The sequence below is a fragment of the Narcine bancroftii genome, chromosome 2 (assembly GCF_036971445.1).
Source record: "Narcine bancroftii isolate sNarBan1 chromosome 2, sNarBan1.hap1, whole genome shotgun sequence".
NCBI lineage: Eukaryota > Metazoa > Chordata > Chondrichthyes > Torpediniformes > Narcinidae > Narcine > Narcine bancroftii.
Window position 1 is genome coordinate 277,235,080 of NC_091470.1, and position 16,710 is coordinate 277,251,789.

At 41.9% G+C, this 16,710-nt stretch overlaps 1 protein-coding gene across 2 annotated transcripts in view; it reads left to right on the forward strand.

The window, feature by feature from the left end:
* dpy19l1l (dpy-19-like 1, like (H. sapiens)) overlaps positions 1–16,710 on the forward strand; it is a 110,054-nt gene that overhangs the window by 18,397 nt on the left and 74,947 nt on the right. For both annotated transcript variants that reach the window (XM_069921029.1, XM_069921028.1), the window contains exons 3-6: positions 3,046–3,133; positions 4,459–4,596; positions 5,945–6,065; positions 6,155–6,248. In XM_069921029.1, coding sequence (XP_069777130.1) covers positions 3,046–3,133; positions 4,459–4,596; positions 5,945–6,065; positions 6,155–6,248 — 441 coding nt within the window. The remainder of the gene's footprint in view (positions 1–3,045; positions 3,134–4,458; positions 4,597–5,944; positions 6,066–6,154; positions 6,249–16,710) is intronic.

The window sequence follows — 16,710 nt, forward strand, 5'->3', positions numbered from 1 at the left end:
AAACACAGCCAATGACACAGAAAGCCATGTTGACTCTCCTTAAATATCAGATCTCTTAGGACACCTTCCAATAATTTACCTGCTACTGACATCCGGCTCACTGGACTCTAATATCCTGGGTTACCTTTGGAGTCTTTTTTTAAACAATGAAACAACGTTCAATATTTCTGCCTGAGCCCCTGCAATTTCTACACTAACCTTCCTCAAGGTCCAAGGGAATATCTTGTCAGGCCCTAGGGATTTATTTATTCTTTTTGCTTTAAGACAGTAAGCATCTCCTCTTTAATATGTATAGTTTCCATGACTTCACTGCCTGTTTTCCTAACTTCCCCAGACTCTGTGCCAATTTCCTAAATGAATGGTTAAAAAAAACCCATTTAAGATCTCTCCTTTCTCTTCTGGTTCCATACATAGCTGGCCACTCTGATCTACAAGGGGACTAATTTTGTCCCTTACTATCCTTTTGTTCTTAATATACCTGTCTTTCACATTGTCTGCCAAAGCAACCTCATGTCTTTTAACCCTCCTGATTTCCTTCTGAAGTTTTCTCTTGAATTTTTTTCTACTCTGTAAATATCTCAACCTCTGTTCACCGACACCTTGCAAACCAAAGCTTCAAGTTCCCACTCCTGCACTGAGCCACTCACAAGATTTATGCTTCCCTGTATGTCTGCTTTATTTTTATTTGCTGCTGTGTAACTTTTTTGCTCTGCGACTTGATTGGTCCTCAGCTAATGTGCTGAGTCCCGCAAAAAGCTTGTTGTTTTAAACACCTCGCTCATCCGGTTGTAGCTTTCTCATGTAGGAAGCAGTCTGTTATCCATGGACTCATTGTGGATCTTTTTAAGAAAGTTGGTGATGTACAGTGGAGGAAGATTTCTATGTGGGGATGGGTATTAATGAGGCTGATCCTCTTGTCCAGTTCAGTGAACAGGTTGACCATAACTTGGAATGTAGCCTTTGCAAGTTCCTGGATCACAGTGTGATTCTGTAATGCAGAGACAAAGCTGTGTGGGTTGACACATTGTTTTCTTTCAGTTCAAAGACAGCTTGCAGGTTAAGCCAGTTAACTTCAGATCTGTTAGGCAAGCAGGCAACATTTTTGAATTGTAGTGAGTCCTTCGGAATGCATCCTCGTACTATTTTACAGTCTGAGATGTGCCAAAGCTTTGCAATCTATAGCTCCTTTCACACTTGCAAGTGATCCCAGGAATTAACTGTCAATTGGCCTTTAAAGTGTCTAGTGTGAAAGCAAAATTAGCTCAATGCCGGTGTCAGTTGATGTCATATCACACCAGGGATTGATGGCCTGACCCTAGTACAATTCCTGGTGTCTGCAGAAGCTGGTGTTGCAATCAGGCAAGTGTGAAATGGGTAATTGCATTGTGGGATTGAAATGACCCTGAGTGAGTGCAGGAACTTGAAGAAAGGAAAGATTAAAGGAAGGTATAAACTTTGCCGAGGGAAAGTCGCAGTGGGATAGAGTGGACAATTTTTAAATAGTGTGGGAAAGTTGGTAGTGCTATAGCACACAATTTGTAAAGACTGGGAAAAAGCAATGGTGGCCCTGACTTCCCAGAATGTTGTGCGGCAGAGAACCCCCTTCGTGAATGCTCCATGCATGCAGCTGGGCATACAGCCCTTTCTCTGCCTCATGGAATTCTGGGAAGGCACATCCTCCATCGCTTTTTCCCCATGGTATTTATAAATTGTACGCAATAGTGCTATATAAATTGTGCACTGTAGTGCTACAAACTTTCCCATGCTATATAAATTAAGTGCTACCAACTTTTGCACCCTGTTTAAAACTTGTCTGCTATTGCTATTTATTGCTAGCACTTTCCCACGGTCCCTTATAAAGGTTTATATAGGTCGGCACAACAAAGGGCTGAAGGGCTCATATTGTGCTGTACATAAAGCTTAATTATGTTATTGTTGGGCATGATTATTTTGTTCAAATATAAGATCATAATTCATTGATCAGGATTTAGGACAGGTCAGGGGGGGAATATTATGTATTTTGTAGGGTTTTATTTTTATTTTCTATTTTTTTAATTCTTTTTTTAAAAACTTTTTTTATAAGATATAAAATACAAAAGTTTAAAAAAAATATTCAGGGCAGGTCTGCCATCACTTGATGCATCATGACATCACCGGTAGAAAGTAGAACAGTCCAAACCCCGGGGACGGCCCCTTGCAAGTATGAAAGCGTTCAGTGTCCCAGTTAGGAGTGGTCAAGTGTGAAAAGCCAAACCCCATTCTTATCCCAGGACAATGAATGGCCAATTTAGTGGGATGAAAGTGTGAAAGGGGCTTATGATGCATGTGGAAGTGTGTTCACTCTTGTAGGGTAGGAAATGCAGAAGCTAATTTGGGTACAGTAAAGTTCACAAAAAATTGTGATAATGTTCAGATCATAAAATTGGTTGAGGGATGAATTTGGGCCCAAGACCCTGAGAAACTTGTTAGTATTGTTCAAACATTGCCCTTGAATACTTTGTCATTTCTAAACTCTAATTGTGCTAAGGAGTACCATGGAACGCTAAGCCAGAGAACGAGGAAGACACCTGTGTTGGAGATTCACCGTTTAGGGCCAAAGACAGGAAGATATCTTTGTACATTGAATGATTTGTTAACTGTGGCTGGGGTACTGAATTTGGGTTTGTTCTGAAGCAGTGAAGAATGGTTTCTTTGGCTGATCTACCGATGGCATTGTGTTCCTGGATTAAAGAGTTTTGTACCTAGAAGCTCTTCCATCAGACATTCTCCACCAATCTTCAGGGTCTCAGATGTAAATCAGGTCTTCACTTCCTCCTCCAGTTAATTTTCTTGCTCGCACTGTTTATTTTATGGGCTTCTTGTTATTATTTCCACAGTAGTAGGAATAGATTGATGCATTTTTACATTTGAAAGCTTGTATCCAGTTGTTCATTGTTAATTTGGTAACAGAATTGTGTATACCCACTAAATAAACTATTTTATAGAAGTTTTTTTCAATTGTCAAGGTAATGTTTAAAACTTTCAATTTTGTTTGATTTACTTCAGGTACCATATAGCTAGCCTTTTTGAAAATAATCGTCATTTCTCTCACCTTTCAACATTAGAACGTGAAATGGCCTTTCGTACTGAAATGGTAAGCATTTGCTTTAACTTATCAGTGTTTAGCCTCAGAGTTCCCAGTATGCCTAAAGGCAACAGAATGGAGTTGGGAGTTTACAGTTAGCTGGTTTTCTGCATTGGGCAACCTCCATTGGTCTGTACCCTTCTACAAAGTGCACCTGGTTTCTGCAAAGTGAGATGCTTTGCTCACTATTTAATAGACATAATCCCCATTGCAGGTAGCATTGAATCATAAATACGTGGGATTAAGCATATTAAGTTGTATTTAAAATGAAGATTGTTTAATGGAAGAAATCGGGTGGTTGTAGTGACTAGATATTTTGATACAATGAAGAAAACATGATTAGGGAGAATAGCAAGGGGAAATTCTGCAGTTAGCACTGGATTCTGCCCCTTGAATCCAAGAGTGATGAAATGCTTTCCATGGGGCATGGAGGGAGGGAGGGAGGATCTTCTTTGGATGAAAATACTAGTAAGAAAAAAAGATGTGGCCTCATATTTCTGGCTCGATATAAAACTAGCCTGAGGTAGTACTACTTCTTCAACAACTCTGTTCTACATTTGGGTGGGCCAGAATTGAGTCCATTATGGGATCAAATTCTCTTCCCACATTGTACATGGTCCACTGTGAAGTCATTGTTAGGAGGCACTGCTTCCTTATGCTGGGATTCCCATGTTCATCTAATGTCTCCCTGAATCCATTCTAGTCTAAACAAAAGCAAGCTGGTTTATTTTATGGTTGTAATTCTGTCTATACCCTGCAAAGCCTCTCTCCAAACCTTGTGTAAATGTAAGAATGATGACTTCAACTAATTAAACTACTGATTAATTATAGTGTTCATATTGGTCTTCCTTCACTCTAGATGCTACTGGAGGTACTGTTGGAAAACACTAACTGGGGAAGTCAGCACATCGGCTCAATGAATTTAGAACTGCTCAAGGAAATGGAGCAGATGAAAGGCAGTTGGATGAGTGCTTAGTGCATTTATTACCAACACTTTTAATGTCATCTTTGTTCATTTAGAAATTAAATTTATTTGCATTTGGGGGTAATATTAATGAATTTTTGGTTGTAAACAATCTGATATTCAATTTGGTTTTGGGGAAGGAATTTTAAAAATATCAGGTGTAAAGAATTCAGATGTAGTGTTCTAATAGACATGAATATTTCCTGCAATATTATGTTCTGTCCCACAGGATACTTGTGCAATGAGCTGGAGTTCATTGACATACAAAGCAAAAATGTTGAAGGAACAAAGTTTGTTTTGGATATGTTGGAGTTTATTTTAGTCATGTTGATTTGGAATGATTTTAACCCCTCACATTTTCTGCTTTTAGGGCTTGTATTACTCATTTTTTAAGACCATTATTGAGGCACCTTCATATTATAAAGGGTTAACTTCCATAATGAACGATCGATTGACTGAATATCCTTTGGTTATCAACACCTTGAAGCGGTTCAATCTTTACCCAGAGGTTGGTAATCTTCATGAAGATTTTTATTCTCTTTATGGCATCTGGTTTTGAATCTGACAATTTATTCAAATGTATCTAATTCCTATTTAATCAGGAGTTTAAGGATTAACATAGGCAGAATTCCAGCCAGCATCTGGGAGGCTTGAACATTCTTTAATGCTCTCTCATTTTGCTCTCTTCCCTCCTAATTTTTCCTACAGGTCTATTGTGAATAAACATCAGGACATTCAGCACCACACTCTCCAACATTGTCTTGTCCATGATCATGCACACTCTTCAGTTTTCCTCTTCCACATGTCTCTCTTCATCAACCTCAACCCCTCTAGTACCAATGCAAACCCTCTGGATCAGCCGTTCTCAACCTTAATTTGGCTATGGCACCCTTGGGAGTCTTCTCAAAGTTTATGGTCCCAATCCCTGAGAAGCACTTCTCTCCTACTGACAGCATTAAAAAAAAACCATTAAAAAAATTATATTAAGTGAGGTGAAAAGAAAACAATGCCTTTACTTAAATATGCTGTAACCCCACCTCCTGTTGAGAATGGCTGCTCTAGTTTACTTTTCTCTTCCCTTCTGCTTGGGATTTTGATTTCTGTAACTTCCTGTTTGCAATTCTACTTTTAAAAATGACTTCTGAATGGAATGAAGCATGTTTAACATGTCTCCACTTACTTCATATGGAGTTAATAGTGATGTGCATTGGCTGTGAAAGACTGCAACAGTATGCTCAAAAGGATGTCTCATAAATGTTGATTTTTTTTTACATGGATTTAAGGTGTTGGGAGCAGTGATTAAGAAATTAACTTTGGCCAATAAACTCTCTCATGTTAGTACTCTTAGATTATAATACTTTCCTGAATGAATAGTAGGCACGTGAGTCCTTATTTTGCATCTTGTTCATGACCTCTACTGGCGTGTACACTTCATTCTTTACAACCTGAAGAAGGTCACAAACCACAACTTTAAGTCACCCAACTGAGATCATTATGAACAGTTATATATAATTGGTTCGCTTATTTTAAAAAATAAGTTAAATGTTTTTGAAAGTGGTGATGACTGCCTCATTAACAAGGTTTTGCGTGATTGTAACCAGATGTATGGGAGTTGAACCCCATTACTGGGATTGTAATATTCTTGAGCCTTGTATATAGTTTTGGAATCCAAATCTGAGGAAGGACACTCTTGCTATTGAGGAGGTACACCAAAAGTTGGATTACAATTCTGCCCCTATTGCCACACTGACATGTCTGTCCATGGTCTCATGTATGTACTGCCAATATTCTTGAGATATGTGAGGAGCAATATTTGAACCCTGTGTTATGGGAAGGCCTGACTCTTGTCTTGGTAGGTAGTGCTGGCCAACTGGTACCGCATGTACATTGCCATTGCAGATTTTCTTGGCATTTCAACGAAACTATGTTGGCGTGTGGACCGAGGTCAGGGTTTCAGTCCGGTGGAGAGCTGTGAAGGCAAGTTCTTTCCTTTGTGTTCTTCAACATTTACTTGTGAATATTTTTGCAGGAATAAGCTGAAAATCTGTTTGGTTTTTATTTAACAGGAATGGGAGACCCTGCCTACTTTTACGTCACATTTATTTTTATTCTTAACGGATTCATGATGTCACTATTTTTCCTCTATGGAACTTATTTGAGGTAAGAGGATGTTCCAGTACCTATAATAAATGAATCTGCCACTTGCTGATTTGGGGGAGAATTATATGTTTTCTTTCTCCCTTCCCCATCCCCACACCCATCTGGTGGGGTCACTCATTTAGTTATGTACCAGTAGCTGTGGGAATGTAGTGCAAGCAAGGCACCTGTGATCTCCCTGGCACTGATTCTAATTGACTTCTTGGAAATTTTTGTTGATATGTGCATCTATGCATTTGGAATTGTTTTGTAGAAAGTAGCTTTTCGGTGGTTGTATTAACTTGAAAAATCTCACAATTCCCCTCACTTTTTCAGTCTGAAGGTGCTGATCTGATCATAGCTGGTTGCCTTTTGTGTGAACTATGGTTAGATGTGACAATACTGCAGGACTTTCCAATTTGATGAATTCCACATGTTCATGTCATCTGTGAAAATCTATTTTATTGACTTTGTATCTTTCCATATGTTTTGATGCCAAATCTAGTGTGAGGCCCCATTGGCCTTTATTGTGAGAGGGTTTGAATATGGAAGTCTTACTTCAGTTGTACAGAGGCTTGGAAAAGCCACACCTTTGATATTGTATAGTTTTGGTCTCCAAATCTGAGGAAGGACACTCTTGCTATTGAGGAGGTACACCAAAAGTTGGATTACAATTCTGCCCCCATTGCCACACTGACATGTCTGTCCATGGTCTCATGTATGTACTGCCAAGTTGATGCTACCTGCAAATTGGAGGAACAAAACTTTATACTCCATCTTGGCAGGCTCCAACCAGAAGGCATCAATATCAACCTTCTTTTTCCTTCATACGTCTTCTTTTTCCCTCCAGCTCCCTTCCCCCTTCCCTTTCTTCTCCTATCAGACAGATACCTTTCTTCACCCTCTGCCCTCTCTCTTCCCCCCCCCCCCAATCACTTTGCAGCTTATTTCTCGTCTAGCCTCCCACAATATTCATCTGTTATCTCGCCCAACTTTATTATGTCATCTGCCTGATTTTTGCCACTCCTGAGGAAGAGCTTTGGCCCGAAAAATAGACTGCCTTTTACTTTCTACGGATGCAGTGTGACCTGCTGAGTGTCTCCAACACTTTTGTGTACTTCACCAGACTGATTCCTGGGACAGCAGGACTGAGAATGAAAAAAGACTGCATAGACTTGGGATATTTTGGAATTTAGGAGAATGAGAGGGGATCTCATCAAGGCAAGCAAAATTCTGACAGAACTTAATAGGTTAGATGCAGGAAGACTGTTCCTGATGTTAGGAATATCCAGAATAAGGAGCCACAGAGTAAAGATAAGGGGAAAGCCATTTAGAACTGAGATGAGGTAAAAACATCTTCACTCAGAAAGTTGTGGTTGTGGAACCACCTTCCACATAAAGTGTTTAAGGCCAGTTCTTTAGACGTATTTGAAAAGAAGATGAGTGGCCCTTATGGCTAAAGGGATCAAGGAATATGGAGAGAAATCAGGTAAAGGGTACTGAAGTTACATGATCATCTTTTTTCCACATGACCGGTTCTTCTTAATTCCTTTTTGAGTTGCTGAGGCACAAACCTTGTTCACTTTTAACAAATACTTGGATGTGCAATTTGAGAACTTGCCTGAAGAGTTATGGACCAAAGATGGAAGATGAGATTAGGTTGATGGCCACTGGCACACACAGTGTCAAATGTGTTGTGGAGTTTTTATGATTATTCCATCCACAACTTTGTAACATTCCTGATTCCAATCACCTGCTACTCTCTCAAGATTATTGATGCTTTTGTTTGTCTCATTGTGTATTACCCAGTGTGTTGGAGTTCTCTCAGACTTGTGCTTTTTTTTTTGTTGTTCCACATGGCCCTGCAGTATTTTCCCTTATCCAATTCCCCTTTGGAAGTTCTTATTGAGTTTGTTTTCAATGCTTTTGTAGGATGTGTTCCAAATTTTAACAACACTGTAAAAGGACAACCTTTTCATTCCTCCTATAGTGCCTTTGGCAATTACTCTAGCTCTGTGTATTCTGGTTACTGAATCTCCAGCCACTGGAAACTTTTTCTTTCTAACTATATTGCATAAAGCCTTACAATTTTAAACAAAACACTGCAGATGTTGGAAATCTGAAATGGCAATAGAAATACTCAGGGTCAGGCAATATCTATGGAGTTAGAGAACATAAACACAGGTTTTGACAGGAGGTTATCAATTTGAAATGTTCAGAGTTAACATTTCTCTCCATTAATACTTTCTGATCTACTGAGCATTTCCTGTATCTCCTCTTTCATTTTTGAAGACTTCTCACTTCTTTGGAGAGAACAATCCCAATATCTCTAGTCTCTTAACTAATGAAGATATCTTCTGTGTCTACCAGAAAAAGTTATGAATTCTGCAATTGAGCTTTTTGTGCGAGTGACTTTTTAATTTGTTAGTTTCTTCCTTCTGTTCTTCAAGTTAAAGCAATTTCACTCTGCTTCCAATAGTTTCCAATTTATTTCTTCCTTGTGTTAATATCCCATTGTTCCAGGAAGTGTACATGAATATTATATCACTGAGAAACTGAGCCACGTAAATTCAAGAATTGTTGATGCATTATTTTTGCTGGTTACAAATTCTAAATACAAGGTGATCCACTATGAGAGATGCAGTTGTCTGGTTCCATTTTCCTAATACTGATTGCTACCTAGTTACTTCTTTAATGAGTTTGTATCTCATGGTTATGTAACTTTGAGTGCACTGTACTCTGCATTTGACTTGGCTATGTTCAGTATTAGTTAATAATTTGTGTGAACTTTTATTGTGGCTGTTCAAAGCTGCTTTATTTGGTTAGAATGTTCAATGTAATGTTATGAAGTTGTATAAACCCATCTCTCTATCTTGAATAATGCTATGCACCAAAGGACAGGCTGCTTGGGTAGGATGTGAAATAGGGGAGGGAAGAAGAATGCTCATATTACAATTTCCAAATGTCTCTTCATATGTTCACCAACAATGTTGAATGATGTAAACCCAATGCTGTGATAGTACAGATTCTATCACCAATGTGTATATGTACAGATTGTAGTGTAGGATGACTGTGATTGGTTAAGAGCGTAGCCATGCCTACTGGCAGGTCTTAAAGAGTTGCTCCTAGCCAGACCAGGTCATTCTGGACTGGTCGACCTACATGTTTAACGCTTCAGTCTTCTAGTTAATAAAATCGTTGATTTGGATCAACAAGCCTTTGATTCTTTCGATGCGCTCTACAATTTTATTAACTAGAAAGTTTTGAAGGGATGGAATGTATGCTACGGCTGGAACGCCTTAACATCGACCCACATTCAGCTACAGCCTCGAATGACTTTAAGCACTGGGTGAGGTGCTTCGAAACATACTTACAACTCTCTAACCCTGCCGTGATAGAGGATAGCCATCGACTACTAATATTGATGACTATGGTGTCCCCGAGAGTCTTTCAGAGCATCCAGAACGTGACTACTTACGCTGCAGTCGTGAAGGTGCTGAAAGGGCTCCACGAACGACCAGTGAACAAGGTCTATGCTCGGTACAAACTAGCAGCAAGAGGCAACAGCCTGGTGAGTCCTGTAGAGCTTATATTCAAGCACGAAGGGCAATGGGCAGAGACTGTGCCTGCACAGACAGAATTGCTACAGAGACCACAGGCGATCTCATTCGGGATGCCTACTTGGTTGGGGTCCGATTGAATGAGGTGAGGCAGCGCCTGTTAGAGCATGGGGGAGAAAACCTAGAGGACGTGATCCAGATCGCAGAGATAATGGAGGATGCGATCTTAAGTATGGATGTGTACTCTCTGGGCTGGACCCACGCTTTGATGTGAGTAGGTTACCCTCCCTCAACCCTACTATCCCCCGGCACACCGACGGCCTGTCGGCTGCTATTAGCTGCCCAATGCAACCCTAAAGTGTTATTTCTGCAGGAGGGACAAGCACAGCAGGTCCCAATGCCCAGCGAGAAAAACCAGGTGCCAGAAGTGCCTTAAAAACAGCCACTTTGCTCTAGTCTGTCACTCCAAAATGCCATCGTCAATCACAGTGCCTCGTGTGAAGCCAAAGCGCCACCCTCCCATTCAAACACTTCTTCCTCAGAGCTCTCCTCCAATGAGAACTGACGTCACGGGGCAGATGCCGAGCGCGGAAGGTACAACCCACCCTCGCCACAATGACATTGGCCTGCTTCACCCTCCCTCTCAAAGCAACGTCCAACCAGCCCCCAGCCCCGACTTCAACGGCTGCCGCCGCTGCCTACCAGGAACCCGCCACTCCCGCCGCTACTACCGAGGCAACCGACTGGGGACCCGCCACCACCAAGGCAGCTGACCAGGTACCCGCTGCCGCAAATGACGCTACCGACCCGGTATCCACCGCTGCTACTGACACTGCCGACCAGGGACAGGCCGCCGCGACTGACGCTACTGACCCGGTACCCACCGCCGATGACTGCCCAACTGACTGTACCACCACCAACAGCAAGCAGTGACCCCCAGCACTTACCGTTGGCTGGCCAACACCCTCCAGGAGGTTGCATGCAGCAGCACCAACTCCTCGATGCTGACTGCTCCGGCCTGACTGTTTCTGTGACGTCATCACGTAGGACTCCACTGTCCCCATTACAAGTCACTGCATTAATAACCCTAGACCAGGACTGCCCCCATCCCCTCACAAAAGCAATGGAACTGATTAAAGTGCATGGACACTGTACCAATTGCTTATTTGACTCGGGGTCAACTGACAGTTTTATCTGCCTCGACCTGGCCCACCGTTGTGGACTGGCTATTCTCCCCACTTTCCAGAGGATTTCATTGGTGACCAGATCGTACTCGATCGGGGTAAAGGGATATTGCATGGTGACCCTGAAAGTCCAGGGCATCATGTTCACAGACTTCAAACTATTAGTCCTTCCCCAACTTCCCCAGTCCAGTCTCTGGACTGCTGGACCTGGACTTTGTGCCAGTTTCGAACTGTTTCCCTGCACTTTGGGGGGGGGGTGCCTCATGCTCCACTCTCTGTCTGTAATCACTCCACCCTGGAAGCCTCCTGCCAGCAGCTGCCCGAGCCACCCGCCCCCGCGCCCCAGGACTTCACCTGTAGTCTCTCCACCCTCCGAGTTGCTCCGCCAGCACTCTTCGCAAACCTCACCTCTGGCTGGATGCCTGTGGCCACCAAAAGCCAGCAATATAGTTATGAACACAGGAAATTTATCACAAGCGAGGTGCGCAAACTGCTGGACGAGGGCATTATCGAACCTAGCTCGAGTCCCCGGAGGGCCCAGGGGAGAAGCCGTGGATGGTGGTTGACTACAGTCAGACAACCTTTCACGGCCTTCGAAGCGAATGGGCGGCTGTATCAATTCCTCAGGATACCCTTTGGGGTCACTAATGACGTCACGGTCTTCCAGCGGGAAATGGACCAGATGGTAGACAGAATGGGCTAACAGCTATCTTCCCGTATCTGGACAATGTCACAATCTGCGGCCACGACACAGAGGATCATGATGCCAACCTTGAGAAATTTTTTTCAGACTGCAGTTCGGCTGAACTTGACCTACAATTTCGACAAGTGTGTCTTCCGGACCACTCGGCTCGCAATCTAGGTTGCGTGGTGGAGAACGGGGTGGTAATGCCAGACCCTGACCGCATCCGTCCCCTCATGGACTTGCCCCCCCTCCCCCATACTCAGAAGGCACTCAGATGCTGCCTGGGCTTTTTCTCCTACTATGCCCAATGGGTTCCACACTATGCCGATGAGGCATGGCCACTTGTCAAGACCACCTCCTTCTCCCTGTCAACCGAAGCCAGAGCGGCCTTCGACCGCATCAAAGCGGACATCGCTGCTTCACACCATTGACAAGTCCATCCTGTTCCAAGTCGAGAGCCATGTGTCCGATTTTGCACTGGCAGCCACTTTGAACCAGGCCGGCCGGTAGCCGCCTTCTCCAGAACCCTCCAGGGTTCTCCGGCGTGACCGCCGTGGTGCCAGATTGGGGTCGCTGGAGTCATGTCGCCGGCAGGCTCATCGGGTGCGGCCACTGCTTCGCTCAATTCCCAAACAGCATTGTCGACAGTCTGGTCTGAGCTGGTCCCTCTGTTCAAGCACATGAACAGGGTTTGGGGGAGGTTGGGTTGTAAGCACTGCTGGGCCTGAACCGGCTTGGGCTAGGTCCCTTACCGAGAATGTGTCCTCACGCCCGTCCGGGTACTCAATGTAGGCATAATGTGGGTTCGCACGGAGCAGAGTCACTCGGTCAAACAAGGGGTTGTTCTTTGAGTACCGGACGTGGCGTCGCAGTAGGACCGGTCCGGGAACCGTGAGCCACGCCAGTATGGTTGTTCCCGATTCGGATTTCCTTGGGAAAGAGGACATCTTTTCATGGAGGGTGGCATTGGTCGCGGTGCATAGGAGGGAGCGGATGGAGTGTACACCACTAGTGAGCACGTCCTGCCAGCGAGAGGTGGAGAAACCTTTGGACCAGAGGGTAAGCGTAACAGCTTTCCAGATGGTGGCATTCTCTCTTTCGACCTGCCCATTACTGCGTGGGTTATAGCTGGTGATCCTGCTTGAAGCAATACCATGGGAATGTGATATTACAGATTCTATCACCAATGTGTATATGTACAGATTGTAGTGTAGGATGGTAGTGATTGGCTGAGAGTGTAGCCACGCCTACTGGCAGGTCTTAAAGGGTTGCTCCTTGCCAGACCAGGTCATTCTGGACTGGTCGACCTAATTGTGACACGCTCCAGTCTTCTCGTTAATAAAAGCCTTGGTTTGGATCAACAAGCCTTTGATTCTTTCGACGTGCTCTACAAACGCTAATCAGTTTATGTATCAAATTATGAAAATATCCATTCTTTGAGTCATTAAAGCTGTAGTTATTTCTTCTTTAAAATGTTAAATTCCTTCTGGGAATCACTAATGCCTCTAATTTGGCAGATAATGTTACTAATCAATTCAGTGTGAAAAATGGAAAATTGTAATTTTTCATTAACTGCAAGGGAAACCGTAAAAGGGTTTAAATTACAAAACTATTGGACTTTCACCAACAAGAGTAAAAGCCAGAATTTTCGCATTGTGTACAGGTCCCAACAGGTCGGATTGCTGTCTGAGGTCAAGATTTTATATTTGATCATTTAAATTGTATTTCCATTGAGTGTTTGTTTTTGGATTGTTATATTGTTTTGTTTCACTCTTTGGAGTTGGTTTGGGTAATAAGGAACAAAGAGAGGGAAATTCTGCTGGATTTCAATATCCTGCTAAGAATCGACTCCTTTTCAGTATCTCTGCTCCTGGATCTTACCATCCTACTTCCTGAATAGCTAATCTGTTATGTAGATTGGAATTGTTATTTGCATGTCATATATTTCTAATCATTTGTTGAAGTAGTGCATCTTTAAAGAATTTAATTAACTTCGTGGCATTTTGCCGGAGAGGTGACAACATGAAACTTTGTAAAGTGACAAATATAATCGTATGATGGAAATTGCAACTACAGAAATATTAATGTTGGTTGTCATTTGGTATTCTCTTTCTATCCTTTTTCCATCCACTTCTGAAAACTGGAGGAGGAGGTGCCAGGTACAATCGGTCTGTTATATCTGTAACAAATGTTGCAAAATACTTAAAGTACTGTATGAAAAGTCATTGTATTCTCATTTGGTGTGCGTGTGTTCAAGTTCAAATTATTAGCATTCGAGTGCACGTACAAACGTACAAACCAACGGAACTGCAGTTTCTGTGTCTTTATGCAAAACATGCAAACACATAACCAGATGTAATATATAAACAAAGAATACATACACAGTACAAATATATATGTATATAAATAAATAGTTTAGTAAATAAATATTAGAGTCTCGGATGGTTAGTGTGAGCAGTTTCTTTGGTTGTTCAGCTCCTGAAGTGTGGTTGACAAGTCTAAGCTGCTGTAAACTGTGGAACTGCTGCAGACAATATAGAAATATTTAAAAAAACGGCAGGCACTGAAAATCTGAAACAAAAGCAAAAAATAGTGGAAACACTCAGCAGGCCAGGCAGCGTCTGTGCAAAGAGAAACAGGGTTAAAGCTTCAGATCAATGACCTTTTGTCAGAATGTATTCTTATTGGGCCGTGACTTCCATTTTTGCCAGCTCAATTAAGGTGCAACAAGTATCCTCCATATACCCTGAGTAAGTTGTATGAGTTTGTAAATTTGGTTCTGTGTTCTGAAGTTATTCAACTCTTTAAGTTGAAGTACTCCTCGTGCCCTGGTTCAAGCCTCGGAGAGCTGGTTGTACATTTTTTTGCCATCTTTCTGAAGAGTCATATTGTGCCCAATGAAGTTTGATACGTGGTGATAAGCAAGCAGTCCCTTTGTCTTTGTAATTATTGATTGAGAGGATAAATATTGGCCATAAGGTCATTTACCTTGTCATCTTAAAAATACTGCCATGGAATCTGTTACTGTTCTCTCTTCCTCTTCTTTCTTTTCTTTCTGCTGGGTTTTTGAAAACTTCATCCAAAAACTGTGTTGTTTCCCTTGTGCATTGTTGACAACTTTGTAATGCTCCACCTTTTGGTCCCTCTTCTGTTTCAAAGTTGTGAAATGTTTTGGGTGAATAGAATTTTTCTCTCACTAAATATTCAAGATATGGTTGAAGTTGTGCTCGCAGACTACATTTCCCAACTACTGACTCAAACCCTTTTCCTGGCCATTGCCTGATACTGTTCCAGATTAATGATAACTTGATATCTTGACCCCAAGATGAGATAATGCAGCCACTATACCCCTGTACATCACACTTTATTGGTAAAACCTTCATACAAAAAGTGTGCATTTGGAAAGACCAACCATGACATGGTATTGTTTAAAACGTCCATCATTCAATTGAAGAAACTTACAGCAGGGAAGACGACCATTAGCCTGAGTACACGGGATTATCTGATCTCAGAAGCTAAGCAGGCTCAGGACTGGTCAGTACTTGGAGGGGAGACCACCTAGGAACATCAGGTGTTGTAGGTTTCTGTAGGGCGCTGGATAGTGGTGACGCTCTGCTCTGACTTATGGTAGACAAAAGTTAAAGAATTTCATGAATGTTGCATTCTAAATGTAATATTACGTGACAATAATGGAACCTTTACCATTTGGCCTTTTGTGACCGTGCCAACCAAAGAAATAGTGTAAGTGATCTTGCCTCAGTGATCAGTTTGAAGCCTTGTAAGTTGTGATGCCAATTTCCTAAATGTGATGATTCCTAAATCCCTTCATTCAGTGACTTCCAGACCCCTATTCAATCTTCCAATAAACAAACAACTGCTTTACTTCCTTCACAGAGACAGGCAGGAAACAGCCTTAACTTGCTGAGTCTGCTCTATTTGCATTTGTCCATTAATCTTGCATTTATTGCACATTCTCGATCACTTTCTGCCCAGGGAAGTAGATCTTTCCTGTCATATTATTTTGGTCCACTCATTGTACACCTCAGTTAAATTCCCCAGCTTACACCCTTGCAGCAAAGTAAACAGCTCATCCTGCCCAGCCACCCCTCCAAAGGAACATTTTACAATGCTTGCATCAGCTCTTTGAATCTCCTTTTGTGACAACACATCCTTTCCCATCTAATCAGAATTGTGAGCAGTCCTCTAATCATGAACTGATTAATGCATTAAACTGCAATATCTTCTAATGCACTCATGACAAGTATTCTATGCATTGCCTTCCTTCCCTTCTGTCACATCAACTCCAAGGATCCTCTGTTCCTCCACACTGTTCAGTATTCTTTCATGCATTATTATTCTCTTGTCTCAGCTGTTCACTTAAAATAGATAACATTTACATTCAGAATTAATCTATGCAGTTTAAGATTTCCTATCTCACAGATGTACATTTTAATTAAAAAGTCCAAACACTTTTAGCCAATGTACTTCTGAATTGTAATCCCGCATTCCCACAGTCATTTTATGCAAATGTAACACTGGTAAATGATCAAAATATATTTTGGCATTGGATGAATTTTTAGCTGAACATCAACAAAACTTGTTCTTTAAATAATGCCATGCAATCTTTTGGACATATCTAAATATCGGGTTTTACTGTCGACATTTTAATTTATTCATTTTTGGATTGAGGGCAGCATTTGCTTTGCTCTGCTTTTTAGACAGGTTCTCCTTGTGCTTTGTGGCAGGAAGAACCTTTCCTTCAATTTGTAATTAAGCTCTTTTTCTGTTGTCTGGTGATTTAATTATTAGTATGGAGGAGATGATGGAGTAATGGGTTGATTGAGAGGTAAGGCAAATGCTTTGAATTCCACCAGAGGGCGATCCTGTTGAATAAATCCACTGGTAGCTACTGATGATGTGGCTATTTTGATCTGTGTGTTTGAGTTCATTGAAAGGTGATTTTTTTTCATTCCTATTTAAGAGGCCTGTACTCTTCAGTTTGTGACATTTAAGCATTTTCAGCCTCACATGTGTATTATGACCACAGTTTACCCTTC